The sequence below is a fragment of the Cervus elaphus genome, chromosome 21 (genome assembly GCF_910594005.1).
Source record: "Cervus elaphus chromosome 21, mCerEla1.1, whole genome shotgun sequence".
Classification (NCBI taxonomy): domain Eukaryota; kingdom Metazoa; phylum Chordata; class Mammalia; order Artiodactyla; family Cervidae; genus Cervus; species Cervus elaphus.
In genome coordinates this window covers 34,214,227-34,237,641 of record NC_057835.1, presented here as the reverse complement: position 1 = coordinate 34,237,641, position 23,415 = coordinate 34,214,227, and the positions used below count along the sequence as shown (strand labels likewise).

The window sequence follows — 23,415 nt, the reverse complement described above, 5'->3', positions numbered from 1 at the left end:
AGAGTAAGTAAGATCGTTCAGTAATTATACACACATTTGAATGGTCAAGTCCTGGGCTTGGTGCAGAGAGGTGAACGTATTAGACATGGTCTTTGCACTCCTGAGTTGTTTGGTTGGGAAGCATAGATGCCATGAGTGCATGTAGTGGACAGTAAGCTTTGGTGTGGCGTTTTATCAGGTTTAATAGCTGCCTTAGAAATTTTGATGTCATTGCATCTTGAACCGTCTCCAACTTAGCAATTTAATCATAGTTAATCAGGTGATATTTCTGATAGCTGAAGATGGCTGCAAATAACAGGTATTTCTTTAATTAAACCTGTGCTTTTATTTTCAGCATAGTTTATCAAAACAATCATATATTGGAAATGAAGGACTGGCAGATGATTAAATAGACATTGGCTTTAGGGGAGAAAGCGGTGGAATACTGAAGTGCATTGAGCTAGAGAAGCAGTTAGGTGTCATAGATAGTTGGGTGGGGGATTTTGGTGTCGTCAGATAATAATTTTTGGTCAGATGGAATTGACAAATCAAGGAAATTAGAAGTTCCTGCAAAGGCTCTGTAAATAATATATATTAAATCTAGGCCTTCATTTTCCACAATGTCTGTTACTCAGAAAGGTTAAATAAATATTAGCTCGTTATTTTCAGATGTTCATATCTTGATTCAGTCCACTGACTACTCAGAATTCTCTAATTCAGTTTATCGTTAAGACCTGCTCTCTTTTCTAGGGTTTTGTGCTCTCGTGGCTTTAACTTTTGTCTGTGTGCTAGTGATTGCCAAAACTAAGTCTCCCCTAGACCTAGAGATGAGCAGAAGATCCACATGCCCAGTTGTCTTCAAGATCTGCTCTGCCCAATAGGAGAGCCACTGGTCACATGTGGCTGTTGAGCTCTTCATGTATGACTAGTCTGAATTGCTGTGTACTTTTTATTTTATTACCTCTAAAAAATTTTATTTTTATTTTTCTGGTTAGCTGTGTCTGCAGCTAGGAATTTACTTTGTTGCTCCCGGGCTGTTTCTATCAGCGTCATCTTCTTGTTATTTTTCTCTTTTGCCTTTGGCTCTCTTTTCTCCTGGACGATGCCATGCCAGATTTCAAAGACTTAAGTAAGAAGAAAAGAATGTAAAACATTTGTGATTATGTTGATTACATGTTGAATCGATCACTTAAAAATAGATTTGGTTAAATATTATTTATTATTAAAATTAATTTCACCTGTTTTTTAAACTGTGGTTGCTAATAAATTACTTAGGTGGCTTGCATTATGTTTCTACTGGACAATGCTTTGTAGTTATATCTAGTATCCACCTGTGTATTTCTCAGGTACCTTGAAATCAGTCCAGGCTACTTACTATCCTCATTCCCAAAGTTCTTTCTCTCCTTCTATTCCTTATCTCAGCGGATAGCTCTGTTTCCAAAGCCAGAAATTTTGGAGTTGTCCTTGAATCTTCTTTCCATGTCTCTCATTCATGAGTTGAACAAAATCCTTTTGTTTCTACTTTTTTTTCAGTTTTGTGTGTGTCTTTCTGTTGCTACTGTCATGACTTTAGTTGATTTATTCTTTTATGGTTTCTCAATTTTTGTCCATTTAGATCTCTTCTACTCAAGGATATTAATAGGGCTTCCCTGGTAGTTCCAACGGTAAAGATTCTGCCTGCAATGCAGGAGACCCGGGTTTGATCCCTGGATCAGAAAGATCCCCTGGGGAAGGAAATGGCAACCCACTCCAGTATTCTTGCCTGGAGAATTCATGGACAAAGGGGCCTGCCAGGCTACAATCCATTGGGTTGCAAAGAGTTGGACAGGACTGAGCAGTTAACACTTTCACTTTCACCGTAATAGGTACTGTTATGCTTTCATTTTTAAAAGTGTAGAATATTTGCTTCATCTGAATCTTTTTATTTCTTTTTTTTTTGAATTCTTTTATTTTAAAGTAGGACTTTAGCTTTATTTTTTAAAATAACTACCCACTGTCTTACCGTTTGTTGAAAAGTCCCATCTTTACCACACTGATTGATATTATAATTGATGAAATTCCCATGTGAGTTTTTTTTCTGAATATTCTATTCTGTTCCATTGATTTGAGTATTATTGTTTCTCTGCAGTATTTTCTGGTATTTGGTAGTGCTAATTCTCTCTCTCTCTCTTTTTAGAGTTTTTCTGGGTATTACTGCTTATTTGTTTTTCTATATGAACTATAGAATCAGCTTGTCTAAGTTCCTCTGAAAATCTATTGGTATTTTTATTCGTTTAATTTAAATTTATGAATTAATTTACAGAGAATGGACATCTGTAATATTGTTTTCATGCCCAAGAATGTGGTCTGATTGTTTTTTCATTTGTTCTTCTGTGTCTCCTGATAGTGTTTTGTAGTTTACTATATTTTGATCTTGTATATTCAAATTATTTCTACATATTTTAACTTTTTTGTTGTTGGTGTTGTAAATGGCTCATTTCTTACATTATGTCTTTTAACTGACTGTGTATTGTATTTTACCATTATCATTGCCAGGTCCTAATAATTTCTTACTTGGATTCTTGTGAAAGATTACTTCCATCTTGTGAAAGATCTTCCTCCATCTCTCCACATTCCTGCCAGTGTTTTTTTTCTGAAACACAAGATATTTGCCTTTTACTCCTTTACTTAAATTCCTTTAACTCTGTAGGGTAAAGATCAGATTAAGAATAAAGGCCAAACTCCTTAGCATGACGTAAAGGTTATCACTTGGCCCTTGCTGACATATCTAGCTTCATTCCTGTAGTATCAGTAAGCACTATAGCTCCTGTCCATTATGTGGCTGTTAATATTTTTATACTTTGAATAATCTCATTGGACATATGTCTGCTAGTCTGAGTGACTTATTTAGTTGTAACTATGTGTTCAGATCGGGTGATTGAATTCACATATTTAAATAAAATTCTTGATTTCAAATTGTGTTGTTTTCAGTGAGGATGAGGATGATGACCTTCAGTATGCTGATCATGATTATGAAGTACCACAACAAAAAGGGTTGAAGAAACTCTGGAACAGAGTAAAATGGACAAGAGACGAGGTGATTATGTGTAATAAGGTGTACTAATTCCATACTTGTATTTGTTGAGTAATAAGATATTCATTAAAGATACTTAAAAACACAACATGAGAAAAGTTATCCTTCAACTAACATGCACATTTTTCTTTTTCAACCATACATGAAGAGAGGGTTGATGTTGAGACTGACAGAATCAGTTCAGTAAATGGGAGAACATGTGTGATAATGGCTTCAGTGCTTCTAAAAATGGCCACCAGATATGACATGAAAGAATTGGACAGTATATTCAGAAATAGGGGAATAGGGTGAGGGAAAGCTTTTTCATTTTCATAAACCTGTTTTAATAGGATGACAAGTTAAAGAAGTTGGTTGAACAACATGGAACTGATGATTGGACTCTAATTGCTAGTCATCTTCAAGTAAGTGAAACACTATCTTATACTGCCAACACAAATGATTTAGGCCGTGGGGTTACATTTGCTGTTTTTCAGAAGCGTGTATACGTTATTTTAGATTTAGGTTCCCGTCCTAAAAACAACTGTTTTGTTCCGCTCTTCCTACAGTTGGAAACTTAGAAAAAGTCTGTTTTTTTTTTTAGTAATTAGTTTATTCGGGGATCTAAAAAGATGACTGACGTAAAGAGAGGACAGACCTAAAAAGATGACTGACCTAAAGCAAAAACAATACCAAGTTTGGATAGGGCTTTATAAATATTTGCTAATCAATGTTAAAACATTTTGAGAGAAGTTAAATCTATTGAAATAGTTTGATAACTAATAAAACCAGAAGAAGCTATGTTGCTGTGAGCATTAGAAGTAACGTAGAGGATGTTTGGCACAGTGCCTTATATTTAGCACATGTTCAATAAATAGAATCTAAATTAGAAAAGCTGCTTACATTAGCTTTATCAGTTTAACTTCAGTGGTATAACAGCAAATGTAGTCAACAGAGAAGTGCTACAAGGACATCCAAGAACAACCTGATTATTTTGAGAAAATGATAACCTTAAAGTGGATCAGCATTGATGTACCGAAGCTATACATGAAGACGCTCAGTATGAATAAAAACAGGTCTACTAGGCACCAGGAGAGAGCTGTGGTTAAATGCAGTATTTGTATTTGTGTCCTTCTAAATTATCTGTAATCCTGTATATGAACTAATATCTTTAGAAACCAAATCACTAAAGGAAAAGTTGTGTTGTTAGTATTATCCTTGTAATACACAGGACTTACTAGGTCATGAATTGACTAAAAGTAAGTCTATACTTATTAATCATTTTTCGAGTTTGACATGCTTCTACATAAGGCTTTACCCTGGTAAATTTCATTTTCCTTTTGAACTTCATTGCTTAAATATTTAACTGATATATAATGTATATCAATCTGGATATATTTAGTTTTTTCTTGATAACTTGGAGTTATCATTTATAAACATCCTTTAAATACCATGCAGTAGTCTAGTAATGCCTTTTGGGTTTTTTTTTAATTGTGTAGAGTTAGGTACTGCTATACTCTATGAATCCAGGCTGCTATGCTGTTTGCGTTTGTACGTCTGCATTGTTTAATTGTCTGTTTACTCCCTTTTATTCATCAGTACATTTCTTTATGTTAGTATCTGTGTGTTTTGCTTTTTTTGCTGTGTTATCAGGCAGGGTATAGAGATAAAAAATTTTAATTTCAAATATATAATTTTTATTTATACGCTAAGCAGTGCTGATAGCCTTAATTAAAAATGAATTGGGATACAGACATATAAAATAAATACTGCATTTTTAGAGAATGCTATTGAATGTATTATTACTGGAAACGTTCTTCTTAAGGTTGTGAAAGTTTGGAAGACAATTGTTCATTAACAAAATCATCTAAATTCTTTCAGAATCGTTCTGATTTTCAATGCCAGCATCGGTGGCAGAAAGTTTTAAATCCAGAATTGATAAAGGGTCCCTGGACTAAAGAAGAAGATCAGAGGGTAACATGTTCATATTCTTTATTTTCACTGTGTAGGTGGACTTGCTTTTTTTCTTACTAATACATTGTTTTTTTTGTCACATAAATATATGTTTAAATCACCTGGATTTGTTCTCTGAGTACTGCTTGCACTAGAATTGAAAATTGAGTATTTTGAGATGTAGTTTTTTCATAATTGAGTCAAACCAAGTGTAATATAATACAGCTTTTGCTGTCTGAAAGTTTGGTTTGTAGAATAAAAAATATTGTCAGCTTAGTCACCTTTTTAGAACTTAGGTTAGTGACATTTAGGGCATAGTTTCTTACTGAAAATTCGGTTAGCATTTTAAAAACAGAATTTAATTTTATTCTTATTTTATATGAAAACTTGAGGTATAAGGAAGTTATTCTTTAACTTTCCCTCTTAACCTAAAATGGGCTCCCATGTAAGACAGATATCTTATCATAGTTTTCCCAGAGAGCTGGAGGACTCAAAACCAAGGTAATTATTTGTGTTATGAAAGTGTGAGAAGAATGGGAGAGTTACTGTCCTCTTCTGAGAATTACCCTTTAGTTCGTGCTCTTTATGGCATCATGTTATTAATGTAGTTGGGAAATTAGAGCATTTTTACTGCCACTCAAAAAAAAAAAAATTCACTAGGCTCAGAACTGATAGGATTTACTTGGTGGCCAATGGTAAGTTTTAAAATGTGTGATTTGTATCCTTTCAGTTTGAGAAAGAAAGTAATGAATAGACAGTAACTATAAATCCTTCCTGTTTCCAAAATGATTTATTTGGCTTTCAGCTAAAGCATTAAAAAAAATGTAAGAGTAGAAAATCTTTAAGTCTCAACATTTTACTGTTATTTCACATTAATTTTGTATGAAACAATTTAACTTATGGGTCACTTTGATATCTTATATTTAGATAAGTTTGGGATCAATTTTTGAACTTGGCAAATGCTGAAGGAATATTTTTAGTAAAATTGTTTTTTTAAATTATACTTGTGGTTTGGATTTAATGCATTAAAAATAGCATTCTTGAATTATGTTTTAAGATTCTATCAAGGAAGTGCTTTTTAAAAATTGAGATATGTGGGACTTCCCTGGTGATCCAGTGGTTGAGACTCCACACTCCCAATGTGCAGGGCACTGGTTTGATCCCTGGTTGGGTAGCTAAGATCCTACATGCCATAGGTGGTGGCCTAAAAAAATAGATAAATAAAAATTGGGATATAATTTTGTATTAGTTTCTGGAGAAGGAAATGGCAACCCACTCCAGTATTCTTGCCTGGAAAATCCCACAGATGGAGGAGCCTGGCAGGCTACAGTCCATGGGGTCGCAAAAAGTGGGACATGACTGAGTGACTTCACTTTCACTTATATATTAGTTTCAGATGTGCAACGTAATATATATATATTATGACAGTTAGTTCAGTTCCTCAGTTGTGTCCGACTTTGTGAGACCCCATGGACTGCAGCACACCAGGCTTCCCTGTCCATCACCAACTCCCGGAGCATACTCAAACTCATGTCCATCGCCTCGATGATGCCATCCAACCATCTCATCCTCTTTCATTCCATTCTCTTCCCGCCTTCAGTCTTTCCCAGCATCAAGGTCTTTTCCAGTGAGTTGGTTCTTTGCAACAGGTGGCCAAAGTATTGGAGTTTCAGCTTCAGCATCAGTCCTTCTAATGAATATTCAGGGTTGATCTCCTTTAGGATGGACTGGTTGGATCTCCTTACAGTCCAAGGGACTCTCAAGAGTTTTCTCCAACACCACACAGTTCAAAGCATCAATTCTTTGGTGCTCAGCTTTGTGGTCCAACTCTCACATCCATACATGACTACTGGAAAAACCATAGCTTTGATTAGACAGACCTTTTTTGGTAAAGTAATGTCTTTGCTTTTTAATATGCTGTCTAGGTTGGTCATAGCTTTTCTTCCAAGGAGCAAGCGTCTTTTAATTTCATGGCTGCAGTCACAGTCTGCAGTGATTTTGGAGCCCCAAAGATAAAGTCTGTCACTGCTTCCATTGTTTCCCCATCTATTTGCCATAAAGTGATGGGGCTAGATACTATGATCTTAGTTTTCTGAATGTTGAGTTTTAAGCCAGATTCTTTGCTCTCCTCTTTCACTTTCATCAAGAGGCTCTTTAGTTCCTCTTCACTTTCTGCCATAAGGGTGGTGTCATCTGCTTGTCTGAGGTTGATGTTTCTCCCAGCAATCTTGATTCCATCTTGTGCTTCAACCAGCCCAGCATTTCTCATGATGTAATCTGCATATAAGTTAAATAAGCAGGGTGACAGTATACAGCCTTGACATACTCCTTTCCCCATTTGGAACCAGTCTGTTGTTCCATGTCCAGTTCTAACTGTTGCTTCTTGACCTGCATGCAGATTTCTCAGGAGGCAGGTCAGGTGGTCTGGTATTCCCACCTCTTTAAGAATTTCCCACAGTTTGTTGTGATCCACACAGTCAAAGGCTTTGGTGTAGTCAATAAAGCAAAAGTAGATGTTCTTCTGAAACTCTCTTGCTTTTTCAATGATCCAACAATATTGGCAGTTTGATCTCTAGTTCCTCTGCCTTTTCTAAATCCAGCTTGAACATCTGGACGTTCATGGTTCACCTACTGTTGAAGCCTGGCTTGGAGAATTTTGAGCATTACTTTGTTAGCGTTGTGAGATGAGTGCAATTGTGCGGTAGAATTGAACATTCTTTGGTATTTTCTTTCTTTGGGATTGAATGTTAACTGACCTTTTCCAGTCCTATGGCCACTGCTGAGTTTTCTAGACCACTGCAAATCTCGTAAATATCTATCCCCGTACATAGTTACTCATATTTTTTCTTGTGGTGAGAACTTTTCAGATCTACTCTCTTAGCAGCTTTCAAATATGCAATACAGTATTACTAACTATAGACACTGTACTATACAGTATATCCACATGATTTATTTATTTTTTAAAAAATCATACTTTTTAAACTTTATTTTTCTATTTCTTAGGTTATTGAATTAGTTCAGAAATATGGGCCAAAAAGATGGTCTTTAATTGCAAAACATTTAAAAGGAAGAATAGGCAAACAGTGTAGAGAAAGATGGCATAATCATCTGAATCCTGAGGTAAAGAAGTCGTCCTGGACAGAAGAGGAGGACAGGATTATCTATGAAGCACATAAGCGGTTGGGAAATCGTTGGGCAGAAATTGCCAAACTACTTCCTGGAAGGTACTTATACTAATGAATATATATTTTCCTGTACTTTAAACTTGATCTTTATTATGGTTACTATTAAATATATTTATAGGTACCCCATGACTTTTATTTATAATTAAAATTTAGACTGCAGAGTACAAGCAGCCCTTTGCAATATTTGTAATACATTTTGTGGAAACAAAATATTTTATAGCGGTAATTTGTGCAACAAAATGATAGACCTTTAGATTATGTAAACATTTAATGCACGCCCCCAAATTATGGTTACATATCAGTGCCAGTCAAGCAGTCTTGGTACAGACTAAGCTGTAATGGAATCTAAGTTGAAGAGATTTCTTTCATATTGGATTCTTTGCATAAGACCAGAGAATAACAAATACACTGGCTGAAATAAATTGCTCTGAAAGTATATTAGAGAAAATTTAGTTCTTAATTAATGCTTTAGATCCTGAGTAGTATATATATATATCCATGTGGCTAAAATATGGAGTTTCCATCAGGAGCAGTGATGGGCTACATATACACTATACATTACATTGGTTCAGATGTTTCCTAGCCATTGGTAGTACAGTAGACCAGCAAATTTGGGAAAATCTATTCCTCACTCAGAAGGTGTGCACTTGTTTTTTTATTGTTGTAGTCTCTGTATAGTACATAGTAGTTAATTAAATGCATTTACATGCATCCTTTTTTTTTAGAGAAATAAAACACTTTTATTGTTGAATAAACTTTAACTCAGAATGTGATGCCCATCATAGGCAATCTGATAAGAGACTGGAAAAAAAAAAAAAAAAAGAAATCTCACCTTTCACCCACATGACCAAGCAGATATGATCCATTACATGTAGGTTCTCAAGATAATATTTAGTCCTAAGTCAGAAAACTTGACAGCACCATTTTATTTCATGTAGTTCATCCTATATTTACCTAGCAATTGGAGTGCCCATCTGTTGTCAGTTATTGACTTTATGTAAAGGAAAAACAAACTTCTCATATCTTTTTGTTAGAAGGTAGTTTTACAACTTGGAACCAGGTCAGCTAAAGTTGAGCTCTTTTCCTGATGAAACTTGGAGATAGAGCACTATATTCTATATATTCTTAAGTAATCTTCATATACTTGTGAAATGATGCAGAGCAACATTGCTGTATTTGTCTTATAGAGAAATTAAAGCTTAGTGTTAAGTTATTTTATCCAAGTTATTGAACCTGGTTTAGGAACTTCTGATGTATTCAGTCTTTGATACATCTTTTTACTGTCCATAGAATGTAGCTTAGTGCTTAGCATAAAGTAGGTTCTCAGTAAATGTGTATTTTTAAAAATGTATACTATAAGTAGCTGTAGGTTGAAGTCTTCCATTTTTACAAGGGGGACTTAGGTAAAAGGGGAGCCAATGAACTTTTTCTTCCATAGGTGTTTTGGTGATAAGAAGTGAAGATGAATACTGGGATTCTGTGCTTTTTATGACCATATTTGATTTTGGCTTCAAGGCTTTTGCCCTTGTTATGCTCTTTATCTGGAATGTTCTTTTTTTTTTTTTCTGTTCTTGTATTACTAGTTCATTCTTGTCCTTCAGATTTTAGCTTCACTGTCCCCTCAAAATTGCTCAAAATCAAAATTACTGTAGTTATTCACTTTCTCTTATTAGTTTAAATGATCTACATTGCACTGTTTTTCTTATTTATTTTTTTGTTTTTCTCTTCTTCCCTCCTTCCCTGCTGCCATGCTTCCTCCGAAGATGTAAGCGCCACGAGAACTGGGACTTTATCTTATTGCCTTATCTCCAGTGTTTAGAAGTATATTTGACATACAGACATACAGTATATTTTTTTAATTAAAAAAAAGTATCTAATTTTACCAGTTGTAAAAATTTAAGTACTTTGTATACTTTATATGGTGTTACAAATTTATGGAGTCCTCTTTTTCTTTTTTAAATATACACTTTAATTTCTTAGGACTGATAATTCTATCAAAAATCATTGGAATTCTACTATGCGAAGAAAAGTGGAGCAGGAAGGCTACTTACAAGATGGAATAAAATCAGAACGATCTTCATCTAAACTTCAACACAAACCTTGTGCAACTATGGACCATTTGCAAACCCAGAATCAGTTTTACATACCTGTTCAGGCACATATTTTTAATTCTTTTTTTGTTTAAAAATCTTCTTTAGTTGCTGTATGGGGAGGTGTTTAGTTTCTTAGTAGAATAAAAACAAGATATATTAAGAGAAATAGACATTTAAATTTCCAAAATGAAAAAAAATGCCATTACTAGCTGTCTAACCGTTGTTGTTGTTTAGTCGCTGTTATGTCTGACTCTTTGAAACCCCATGGACTGTAGCCCGCCAGACTCCTCTGTCCATGGGATTCTCCAGACAGGAATACTGGAGTGGGTTGCCATTTCCTTCTCCATTAGTGGAAGTTTATCTCTGCTTGTTTTGATTGATAAATATTTTGGGAACAAATTCATTAAAATATTTCCTTTTATATATTATTTTTACAGTATCCAGTTACAAAACTTAGTATGTACATTTCCTAACTGTCATTCTCTGAATCTTCATGATTCAAAGCTAATGATCAGTTGTGCTTTAATATCGATTATAGTTTTCTTTAAAAAATTTTTTTTGCGTTATTGTAGTATAGCTTGCCTCTAAGAAGTGAGTGTATATAAATAATGGTTTGAAGGAGAAAACAGTCAAAAATATTTCAAGCCATCATTTAGGGGTGTGTGGTAAATAACTGGTTCTTTGGCATTCAGCTTTGCTGTTCCCTTATCACTTAGCTGAGTGAGTGAATTCAGCCTTTGTTGAGACAGGTTCATTGCAGATTACCCACATTCATCATAGGGCAGGCTCCGTTTTCCTTTCAAAGCATTTTCCTACCTGCAAGAAATTAGGCGTTTTCATGAGTTTTGTTTTACCTTTTCCCTGTCAACTTGTCTGTTGTGCCATTTTTCATGTTGAGCAGTTCTTAATTTTTGTCACATAGAATGTAAAGATTAAGTCAGGGCTTAAAAGTATCTACTGCAAGATAAAGTTTGGCTTGTGATTAACAATCTGTGCTTAGTATACCTCAGATTTAATTTTATACCACTAAATGGACATTATTTTTTTTAGACATAATTTCCAAAGAACCTCTTTAAAAAGGTTGTGACATCTTAATTTACAAATAAGAAAACTTGCAAAGACAGTACAGTTATCTGCTGATACTTAGTACCTTAAGATTTCTGTTGTCTGTTTCTTTACATTTTTCTTTAGAGTCCTAGATTTCAGCAGCATAAACTGAAACATTCTGCTTCTGCCTTAAAGGTTATCTTTAAATTTATTTCTTTTAACTCATAGGATAATTTCTTAAATTATTTGGGGCCAATTGAGTGTTTAATACTCTCAATCAGAATATGTTGGAAAGTGAGAGTATTTCTTATACTTTAAGAATTATTTACCTTTTAATGATTCTTGAAAGATTTGTGTATTCATAGTTCAAGTCATTTGAAAAGCTAATTCTAATTTTGACTTGAAAGAAAAAAATGGATTGGTATGAAGTACTGTCACAGGTTGAAATGAAAAGTTTGAGAAAAATGTTTGTAATTCATTGGAAATTGAGCAATAACTGATATTAATCAAATGTAAAAATTAAGTTCTATGTTAGAAGTTATACATAATGCTTCTGCATTAGTGATTTACATAGGCCATTATGGAAGATAGACAATTTCCTATTTATATTTACTAGATTTTAAGGTTTTAAAAAATCTTAATGAGGTTCTTCTCAAATTTATCCCTACCACTGCACGCTAAATTTGCATGCAACTTCAAAAATTTTATTACAGATTCTTTAGAAAAGAGAATAATTCTTTGTCTATTGTCAAAGTATTAAAAATACATGAATGATTCTGATTGTTTTTCTGAGACAAATAATAGAAGCAGCCTCTGTTTTCATATCTGTCTATACAGAGATTGGCATGGGGTGGGGGGTGATGGTAGGAGTAGGAGATGTGAATATTGAAGACTTGCTTTAGTCTCCAGCTGCGTAAGTGCTTCATATGGACCAATCAGTCCATTCCTTTGAACGATAGAAACACAATTAGTTTGTCTTCTCCAGGAGATAGAGCAATCTTTTAATAGCAGATTTTAAAAAACACTTGGTAGATATTGTAGATAATAAGTAGACTGATTGGGTGAATCTAGCCCAAGTAATTCTCATATTTCATTTAGGGGAAAATAGGTCTTTGCTAAGAGTTGTGCCTTATAGTCAATAGATTTTAAGAATAAGATGTAGCTATTAAGAAATTATTATATGTGTAAAATACCCAAAGTTAACAGATACTGACTTTTCCATGTTGATATTTTATTCAGTTTTTGTGCTTTGCCTCAGATTTTTAAAAATTTATAGTGTTATATGTATGATATTAATGATATTAATTTTAAATTACTTTTTTAGATCCCAGGCTATCAGTATGTATCACCTGAAGGCAATTGTGTAGAACATGTTCAGGCTTCTTCTGCCTTTATTCAGGTAACTTTTTATTTATTAAAAAGCAAAACCCCAAAGGAAACACTCAAACATTTTCAAATTCTAATAGTGCCTGTTTGCTTATCTATAAAATTTCGGCAAAAGCAATACTATCTGATCTACTTATTTTGAGTATTATAACATTAAAGGAGAAAGTTTGTAAGTGTGTTTGAGAAATATAAACTGTACCAATGTAAAGTAGTTCACAACACCAGTGAGGTGGTTCTTTCATTCTTCTAACTTAGAAGATTCAAGTTATGAATGAACATATTTTTGCTAAACTGGATAGAATGTATGTATTCAGATTCAATAATTTAAAACAAACTCCACACATAAGTGTTTAAATTGATTAGATGATACAGTATAAGTTTTTTCATGCATTTAAATTTTCCAAGTCTTTTCTGTTAAATTGAAAGTATTTACCAGCACCTCTTTAGGCCCCAGAAGAATTGTGATACTGAGTATTTGGGATTTTGTAGTATTAAGCTTTATTAGAGAGAATAGACTTTATGTTGCATAGAAGAAAATAAAACTTAGAACATTAATAATAATAAAAAAGCAATTTTGTAAATAACCTGTTTTTTCTCTTTTGTTTAACTTATTTTAGCAACCCTTTGTAGATGAAGATCCTGATAAGGAAAAAAAAATAAAGGAACTTGAGTTGCTTCTTATGTCAGCTGAGAATGAAGTTAGAAGAAAACGAGTTCCATCAGTAAGAAACAATCTAACGTGTTTAGATTTTATTGTTAGAGTCTTTTATGTGCTTTATATGCTTTTATAGTTTTAATCAGCACTGACTTTTGTATGCCAGCAAGTGGAAAGCATATTCATTGTGATTTCAGATTTTAATATGGACTGAAAATAGTTTTTCTAATTTGCAACTTTGAAGTTGCCTGTTTTTGATATGCATCTCTTGGAACATACTTTACAGTGTTTTGTATTAAGATGCTTCTTGAATAATATCAAACAAACTTAAGGTTTAATCTTCTATATGTATATTTGTGAAAACGTGTGGATTAGATTAGGCTTTGTTTTCTATTAGACATTCCATGTGATGATGGCCTTAATAGAAAAAAAAACTTAAGGAATTTAATTAGATATGTGGAGAGATTTCTGTGCTTCAAAATTATTTTTATTCTCCCTTTGAAAATGTTTTCTTGTTTACTGTATTAGAACACAAATTCAGTAAATTGGGAAAAGTAATAATGTTTTAAACATAGGAAAAGGGAACATTTAAGTTTTGTGCTGTCTAAAGAAATCTTTCAATGGAAGTGGGTTTTGGTTATCAGGTATGAAAAGTATCGTCTGAGATTTGGTTGGTGAGAACAACTATGAGTATTAAATCAGGATAAATGATAATGATTCTAGCTAAATTAAACAGGCTGTGCTAGGAAGAAAAAAAATTGTATTTAAATGACAATTTTGAAAGTTTAATACCCTGGGATTTTTTACATTTAGGAAAGTGTTTTTCTTGATCTGGGGCTGAGTCAGGGGACAATATATTTAGAGTGACTGGGAACTAATACAGAATTACTAAATAGACTCAGGGCTTGAAATTGTATTATGAGGCAACTGGTAATATCTTTAAATCATTTCAGAGAGTATTAGTAAAAATGACATTTGTTAATTGTAGTGGATGAGATAAATACCATGGGAAAAGTAATTTTTGTTTCGAAACTACAAATACCATGGGCAAATAGGGATACCTGAAGTATACTTAAAGTTAATTTCAGTTTTATTAAAAAACTGCAAATAAATAACCATGATTAGAGAGTTCACATTTATAGATAATATATTTAGGTTTAAGCACATTTAAAATTTTTGATAATAGTGTAATTTTGTAATTTAATAGGAAAATATAATTAAAAGAATTGTTATTTTGCATTAAAAAGGGAGAAAGTTACTAATTATTTTTTTTCAAACTTGCTATCTAAAATCCACTGTCATAAAGATCTGGTTGAATAAGGAGATTGGCGATTTTAGAGGGAAATTGCTGCACCCAGGATAACAGATTCTATACTCATATAGAGTTATTTATTCTAGACAATTATGTGGTAATAATGATTGCCATTTTTCCGAGTATTCATTTTGTTCCACTCTTGTAGATGTGCTAGATGTATTTCTGGTAATCCTTGTATTAACTCTGCAAATTAATTGCTAGGCATTCAAAATCAGATGTATGCGATTACAAAAAATCTATGGTTTTGCCAGTGGGCCTAGTAAGCTCCCTCTTTGAATCTTTTTCCTGCCTGAAAACTAACTTGAAATGAATATGGTTTGAAAGTTATCTCCAAAAAGTGATTGTAAACTCAGAAGGTGTCTATGCTAGTGAAGTAAGATTGCTTTAATTTCTTTTATTTATAGGAATCTTTAAAATAGATGGAACTTGTTTTGAAACAGTGTTGGAAAGTTATTTTTTCACCTTAACTGGAGACTTAGCATTTTGCTATTGTAAATATCTACTACATTCTGGTGATTTTTAATTTTAATAGTAATAGGTACTGTTTATTGAGTGCTTCCAATGGGCTGAGCAAAACGTTGTGTAAACTGTGGCAGCTATCAGCCACATTTAATTCAGAATTTAAAAATTCAGCTCCTCAGTTGCACTAGCCACATTGTTGTTGCTCTTGTGGCTGGTGGCGCCCATGTTGAGCAGCCTCTGGTACAGAACATTTTCATCACCTCAGAGGGTTCTTTGGACCATGCTGTATACTTTACACCCTGTTGCTTCTTGTTTTTTCCCTATTTTTTTTTTTTTTTGAGATATAATTAATGTATGTACAAAGTACAAAGTGAAGTCATTCAGTTATGTCCGACTCTTTGCGACCCCATGGATGGTAGCCTACCAGGCTCCGGATCCATGGGATTTTCCAGGCAAGAATACTGGAGTGGGCTGCCATTTCCTCCTCCAGGGGTTCTTCCCAACCCAGGGATTGAACCTGGGTCTCCTGCATTGCAGACAGACGCTTTACCATCTCAGCCACTAGGGAAGCCCTGTATAAGTTTAATGTATACAGCATCATGATTTTACTTACATATTGTTAAGTTTAGTGAACATCCATTGTCTAATATAGATACCAAAAGAAAAGAAAAAGACAAAGGAAAAAACCCTTTTTTTTCCTAATGATGGAAGCTCTTAGAATCTGCCATTCTTAACAGTTCTCAGATGCTGTATTTTTCTTAACCATGAGTCTTCAAGTCTCGCTTCTTGTTTTTCGTTATGAGACACTAGAAAACTAGTGGGGAAACAGTGTGATAAAATGTCACAGAGTTTTTTATGGGAGTTCATAGAAGATTGAGATTTTGGTAGTCAGAAGGGTTCTCTGGAAGAATTCCTATTTGAGCTTAGTCTTGAAAGACAGGTGGTGAGTATATATGAGCAAAAGAGATGAACCTGGACATTATTATAAAAAGAACAGTTAATAGTGTATAATAGGATGGAGTACTTCCCAATATTTGAACTGTATGTTGAATGAGGAATAGGAATTTTTCCTGGTCAGTAGGTTGAGCCTTCTAGATAAAGAGATTGCTCCCTTTTTCTAGGGTAAAAGACCAAAACTCACTGGGAATTGCAGGTACTACAGTTGGGTATTCAGTATTCCCTGGGAAGAGGGCTTGTGTTGGGAGATGAAGTTTGAAAGGTAGAGAAAAGTCAGATTCTAGGAGTTTGGACCTTATTTTGTAGTATGTACATACTAGTTTTATCTCACCATGACTTTATAGGTTTAAAAAAAAATGTGAGTTAGACAAAAGAAATATAGTCAACATGAGGTTTAATGAAAAAAAATTTTGCGTCAATTTTAAGGAAAAATGGTATATTTGCTACTATATTTTTAGCTGAAATGTTGCAAAGTATGTTGTCCTAGAAAAACTCATACTTAAAATCCACATTTTTGCTTAGGTTGGGAATGACAAGTAATGTTCAAATTTCTTCTGTACTTTTAGCAACCTGGAAGCTTTTCTACCTGGCCTGGTAGTTTCCTCATGGATGACAGCATGTCTAATACTCTAAATAGCCTTGAGGAGCACGCTAGTGAGTTTTACAGTGTGGATGAAAATCAGACTGTGTCTGCTCAGCAGAACTCACCTACAAAGTTCCTGGCCGTGGAGGCAAACGCTGTGCTGTCCTCTCTACAGACAATCCCAGAATTTGCAGAAACTCTCGAACTTATTGAATCTGTAAGTTTGAAATTGTGAAATTATCAAAAAGCTCAATTTTAGTATGTGGTTTCATATTCAGAAACAGTTTAATGGACACTCACCAGTTTTATGTTGCACATTACCTTGTACATCATGGTTAATTTTGTTCTGATATTTTGCAGTGGTTTTTGGCAAAAAATATATGTATTTATTATACAAGTTGTATATTAGAAATAGTTGGAAAGTAGAGAAAATTAAAGAAGAAAATGAAAATCCTCCATAAATCTAGAGTTAATAATTTGAGATATTTCCTTTCAGGCTCTGTTCTATACATATAAAACATATGCATATATTTTTAAACTCAAATGTACACTAATGCTTGTGAATTTTTTTCCCCACATTATACCATGATCATGTCCCTGTTTTCTTGTTTTTAAACTTGAATATAAATGGTTTGATGGTATTCTATCATATGAATGTAGCAAATTTTATTTACCCAACGTACTGTTATTATTGGACATTTATCTGGTATTGTTTTTTCAGTATTACAACTTAAAGAATATGTGTAAAGCTTTGTGCAAAATCATGATTATGTCCTCAGGTTAAATTGAATTTTTGAATCACAATGTGTGACCACTTTGAAGATACTTCGTGTGTGTGTGTGTGTGTGTGTGTGTGTGTGTGTGTCAGTTGCTCAGTCGTGTCTGACTCTGTGCGACCCCGTGGACTGTAGCCCGCCAGGCTCCTCTGTCCATGGGATTCTCCAGGCAAGAAGACTGGAGTGGCTTACCATTTCCTTCTCCAGGATATCTTCGCGACCCAGGGATCTAACCCAGGTCTCTTGCATTTCAGGCAAATTCTTTACCATCTGAGCCGCTGGGGACGCCGTACATGTTACCAAATGATTATGTAGATGTAGAATAAAGTTTTCTGATAGAATAGAATGTGAAATTTTATGACAAACTGTACTGTTTTATGAAAATGATGTGATTTGTTCCTTTCATTTGAAGTACTTTGGTAATAAGCTTCAGCTACTGAATTAGATGAAGTGTTATTTTGAAATGTTTCAAATTGGAGTTGTAGTAAAACCATAATCTGTTCCTCTCAGATGGTCTTGCTTAAAAAAAAAGAGGAACCAAGGAAAGCCTATTTCTATGGATAAAAATGGGTAGTTAATTAACTCTGGAAATCGTCATCCTATGTTCAAGACTAGATGTAACCAGGTTATAATATTAATAACTTTAGTTAAGAATTTAATCTGTTGCAGGATCCTGTAGCATGGAGTGATGTTACTAGCTTCGATCTTTCTGATGCCGCTGCTTCACCTGTCAAGTCCACCCCAGTTAAACTAATGCGAATTCAGCACAACGAAGGAGCCATGGAATGTCAGTTTAACGTCAGCCTTGTACTCGAAGGGAAAAAAAACGGTTGTAACGGGGCAGACGGTGAGGCTGTTCCTTTAACCTCCCCAAGTGTGGCTAAGTTTAGCACTCCACCAACCATCCTCAGAAAGAAGAGAAGAATGCGAGTGGGCCAGTCCCCAGGCAGCGAGCTTGGCGACGGCTCATTCAACGATGGTGGTAACACAGCACTAAAACACACACCGGTGAAAACACTACCATTCTCTCCTTCACAGGTAGTCGTGTTGTTTTTGTTCATGTTTCCAACTGTTGATTAGCTCGATTGAATTAGATCTTGGATATCCATACTAGCAGTTCATTGCTTTAGTAACACGTAAAAGTGTACACTGTAGTCAGATGTGTATAGGAGAGTGCTGAGCTGGGATAAATCAGAAAAGTATCCCGGGAAGTGAAATAGTTGCATTTTATCTTACAGTGTTTAGAGCTGAAAGGGATGTCTTAGATATGTAGTTCCACATGTTTGTAGAACTCATCAGGAAATAGGCCCAGAAAGGGAAAATGTCTTGCCCACAGTTATGTAATGGCAGAACTGAGACAGAGAGCCAGTTTCCTGACTGACTATTCAAGAGGTACCAGGTATATATTCCTAGACAACTGCTTCTTACAAGAATTTTATGTGTCAGAAGGTCATCTAGGGATGTCAGGAATTACCTGCTTTCTCCTGTAGTTATTTATATCTTTGGGCAGCAGATACTTATATCGGGGCAAACTGTTTTCTTTGATTTTATGATACTGTCTATCTTAATGAACACCATATTCCAGGCTGTGTGTTAAATGCTTTTTTTTTTATAGTATCTTAGTTAATGCTCTTGCAAAAAACCTCTGGAGGCAGTTAGAATGAAATTCAGAAGTTAAGCAATTTGTCCAAGATCAGTAAGAAAGAGATGAAGCTGGTATTTGCTTTAAGTGTATTGACAGAGGTGAGAAAGTTTTATGGAAAAAGAAGGAAGTTTAATGGCCAAGTAAACTTGGAGGCTGTTGGGATATTATTATTGGAGGTATATTTTGATGCTGGGAAGATGAATATCTGGCAGTAACTACACAGCCACTGTTTTCTCTGAAAATTTACCCCCCCACCCCCCCTACCCCCACCCAGTACACCCTCAGGAGTTACAGAGTGTCCTGAGGAAAGTGACCCTGGGTTGAGCACACTAGCAGTTTTCTGTTTTTGGAGTTTTGCATACCTGCAATTTTTGTTGAGTAAATTCTAAGAAGGAAAATGGCTGAGAAGCTCAGGCATGATTATAAAGACCGTATGCTGTGCTCTGGTGTGCTAAGTCGTTTCAGTTGTGTCTGACTCTGTGCCCCGTGGACTGTAGTACGCCAGGCTCCTCTGTCCACAGGATTCTCCAGGCAAGAATACTGGAGTGGGTTGCCATTTCCTCCTCCAGGGGATCTTCCTGACTCAGGGATTGAACCTGCATCTTCTGCATGCCCTGCATTGGCAGGCGGGTTCTTTACGACTAGAGTCACCTGGGAAGCCCATAAAGAACGTATATTCCGTAGCAAAGAGCTTGGATTTTATCCTGTGACTTGCAGGCACCAGAAATGATAGAGATAGAACTCATTCCAGTTATAAGTAGCCTTAAAGCAGTTTATACTTTTCTTATCATTGCTTCTAATCTGTTGGCTACAAAAATAAATTAGTATTTCACAACTGTATGTAAGTTAAAATCCAGTGTGTAAATTGTGTCATTTGGAAAATGGACTCTACGATACCAGTTTTGGCTGCTCAAAGGTTCTGAACTTGTGTTCTAAATAGGCACATTTGCCAGACAGCTGTATTTCTTATTAGTTAAACTTATTCTGGGGCTTCCCTGGTAGCTCAGCTGGTAAAGAGTCTTCCTGCAGTGCAGGAGATCAGGAGTCCAATTCCTGGGTCGGGAAGATCCTCTGGAGAAGGGATAAGCTACCCACTCCAGTATTCTTGGGCTTTCCTGGTGGCTCAGACAGTAAAGCATCTGCTTGCTCATCTGCCCGGGGAGACCTGGGTTTGATCCCTGAGTTGGGAAGATCCCCTGGAGGAGGGCATGGCAACCCACCCCAGTATTCTTACCTGGAGAATCCCCATGGACAGAGGAGCCTGGCAGGCTACATTCCATGGCGTCGCAAAGAGTCGGACACAACTGAGCGACTAAGCACAGCACAGCACAAACTTACTCTGAATTCTGTGTGTTCTTATAGAAAGGAGCATTTAAGATCATTTACTAATAAAATCATAAAACTTTTTTCAGTTATACCATTGTACAAAGCTTACCTTTAGCAAAGCAGCTATTTTTGGCTTCTATAGATTCTCATTTGATAAGATATACTGTTTGAAAATTTTTTATTGCGTTTTGTTACTTTTGGATTTTTGTTAAATGGCTATTTTTGGAATACCTGTTAGGTGTTAAGCACTGTTCTAAGAGCTGGGGAGGCAGCAATGAACAAAACAAAATTTCCTGCCCTCGTGGAGCTTTATTTTTATAGAGTGGAATGTAAATGTATTATTATTGGTATCTTCTCCTAAAAGGAATGGAGAAATAACTTGAAAACTTAATCAGTTTGATATTTGTATAGGATTTTGACATTTTAGAAATTATCTCTACACTCTCTTTTTTAGTTTTTCAACACATGTCCTGGAAATGAACAAATTAATATAGAAAATCCTTCATTCACATCAACCCCTATTTGTGGGCAGAAGGTTCTCATTACAACTCCTCTTCATAAGGAAACAACCCCCAAAGATCAAAAGGAAAATGTAGGGTAAGTAGATACTAAATAATTGTGTTAAAGAAAATGAGAAGCAGTTTCAAAAGTAGATTAACTTTTTGTCCATTTATATGTATATCATAATCCTGTTCATATGAGATTTAGAATTAAAAAAAATCATAACCTTGAATTTTATCCCTAGGAGACTAGAAATCAGCTAAAGGTAGTATAGAAGTTTGATCTTAAGCAAATAGCATTTTTAGTACTTATTTCTACATTAATGTCTTTTCTGTTTTAAGATGATTGGAGTAAGAATAGGCAGGCATATTTTAAAAGTCTTGGAATGTTTAAAGCATGTATATATACAAGAAAAATTCACTGTGTGCTTTTATGATGGTTTTGTCTTCCTTAACTTACGTGAAATCAAATTTTGACTATAATACAAATATCTGAATGATTGGACAGGTTTAGAACACCTACTATTAGAAGATCTATATTGGGTACCACACCAAGGACTCCTACTCCTTTTAAGAATGCGCTTGCTGCTCAGGAGAAAAAATATGGACCTCTTAAAATTGTGGTATGTATACTCCTTTTATTTTTAAAAATGTTCCTAATTTTAATAAGACACAAATTTTGATTTTTTTATCCTTGATTTTTAACATTTAAAAAAGATGTTCAATGAACTGGATTAAAAAGACTTAACCTCCTATAAATTTGAATTTGTGTTAATCTTTTTCCTTGTAAATAAACCCTTGCTTGGCTTGTTTTGAATTCACACTTTCTTTATGTCATCCAGAGAAAGCAAATCAAGTGTCAGTAGAACTCATTTCTTAATACTAAAACCTACCTTTTAGTAGTTTCAGTAGCAGTTACCTACAGTATAATAAAATAATTTTAATATTTTGATATACATAAGCACTGGAAAAGGAAATGGCAACCTACACCAGTATTCTTGCTTGGGAAATCCCATGGACAGAGGAGCCTGGTGGGCTACAGTCCACGGGGTCGCCAGGGGTCAGACACAACTTAACGATGTAAACAACAACAAAATTACATAAGCACATTCCTAGTAATATTTATGAAACTGATCACGACACCTCTTTAAGGCTCAGTTTCCTCTTCTATTCAGTAGATATTACAAATATCACCCCAGCAGGTTATTTATGAAGGTAGATAATAGAAATAAAGGGGCTGCTACTAAGATTCAAGTAGTATGTGCTTAGTTGTTGCTATTATTATTATTTTAATAATGATGGGTAACAGTAGTAGTACGTGAATGGAGGTGGGAAGTGTTATCTGTGCTTTCATATATATGTATTGTCAATGTTGTAGTATCTTAGGTGAGCCATGAGCATTCTGATTCTAGGCAGATATAGATTTCTGACAAATTAGGCACATTAGAAATAAAATATGATTTTTAAAGTGGTTATTTCTAGGGTACTTTAGTTACGTAAATCAGTTAATAAATTCTGGTTTACTTGATCTAATCAGTTTTCTACGAAAAAGCATGTATCATATTCAAATGTTCTAGTCTTTTCCTTATTTTGAATACTGTTTTAGAGGGTACATAGTAGGATTGATCAAGTCTTTTTGCCACTTAGCTCCACATACTGCTATAAGAAAAAAAAACTTTAGCGTTCTTTAAACTTCTTAGTTTTTATGCATATACATACTAATAATGGGATCACATTATGTACTTTCTGGTAACCTTTTTAAATTTAATAAATTGCATCATTTAAAGAAATTACCTTGCATTTATCTCATAACTTTTAATGTTTTTGTACTGTTCCATTGTATGGACTCACCTAGTTGATTTAACTAGTTTGTTTCAGCATTTTGTTACTCATTTTTTTAAAAAAATGATTAATTCGACAAATACTGAGTGCCTCATGGGTCCACGTGCTGGGCTAGTCTTTTGGGGATGTAACATTGAACATGTCAGGTGTGGTTCCTGCCTTTATAAGGGTGTGTGGCCTAATTGAGAATTCTAAAAATAAGCAATAATTTGAAAACATTTGAAAAATTCTAACAGTTCCTCAGGGTCATTTCGCCAACATATATTTTGAATAAAAATTGTTATTTTAATAATAGTGCACAAGAAATTAGGTTTCAGGTATCTAAAGTCCTTATCAGTTTGTTCATGTTTGGGAAGAATTTATCCATTGCCAAAATAGGTCATTTTCATCAAAAATTTAAGATAAAAGGAAAGTATGGATTTTGTAAGTAAAATTTCTAAAATATCTGCAGGCTTATTTGCAGCAAGCTGACTTTTCATTCCTCCAGTTGTTTACTGAGCACTACTGTGTGCTACCCACTCAGCTTTCTTATGTATCTTCCTGTGGATCAGATGTATTTCTTAGACTTTGGCTTTCTAGGACAGTTGTATACTTTTTTCTCTTTAACTGAAGTGTAGTCGATTTACAATGTCAAGTTAGTTTCTGATGTACAGCAAAGTGAT

General features: G+C 34.5%; 1 protein-coding gene and 1 non-coding gene across 6 annotated transcripts in view; one reads left to right on the top strand and one right to left on the bottom strand.

Annotated features, from left to right (window-relative positions):
• Positions 1–23,415, top strand: part of MYBL1 (MYB proto-oncogene like 1) — a 36,641-nt gene that overhangs the window by 6,706 nt on the left and 6,520 nt on the right. For 3 of the 5 annotated variants that reach the window (XR_006336421.1, XM_043880268.1, XM_043880270.1), the window contains exons 2-13: positions 2,950–3,055; positions 3,382–3,453; positions 4,910–5,002; positions 7,985–8,205; positions 10,147–10,321; positions 11,451–11,501; positions 12,631–12,705; positions 13,310–13,414; positions 16,648–16,881; positions 18,110–18,478; positions 20,866–21,008; positions 21,420–21,534. Coding sequence is in view for 4 of the 5 variants with exons in the window: in XM_043880268.1 (XP_043736203.1) it covers positions 2,950–3,055; positions 3,382–3,453; positions 4,910–5,002; positions 7,985–8,205; positions 10,147–10,321; positions 11,451–11,501; positions 12,631–12,705; positions 13,310–13,414; positions 16,648–16,881; positions 18,110–18,478; positions 20,866–21,008; positions 21,420–21,534 (1,759 nt within the window). In the remaining variant the exon portion in view is untranslated. The remainder of the gene's footprint in view (positions 1–2,949; positions 3,056–3,381; positions 3,454–4,909; positions 5,003–7,984; positions 8,206–10,146; positions 10,322–11,450; positions 11,502–12,630; positions 12,706–13,309; positions 13,415–16,647; positions 16,882–18,109; positions 18,479–20,865; positions 21,009–21,419; positions 21,535–23,415) is intronic. The other 2 variants (XM_043880269.1, XM_043880272.1) reach the window with 1 other exon arrangement.
• Positions 15,621–15,692, bottom strand: TRNAC-GCA. Its single transcript has one exon. It is a non-coding gene; the product is annotated as a tRNA-Cys (tRNA).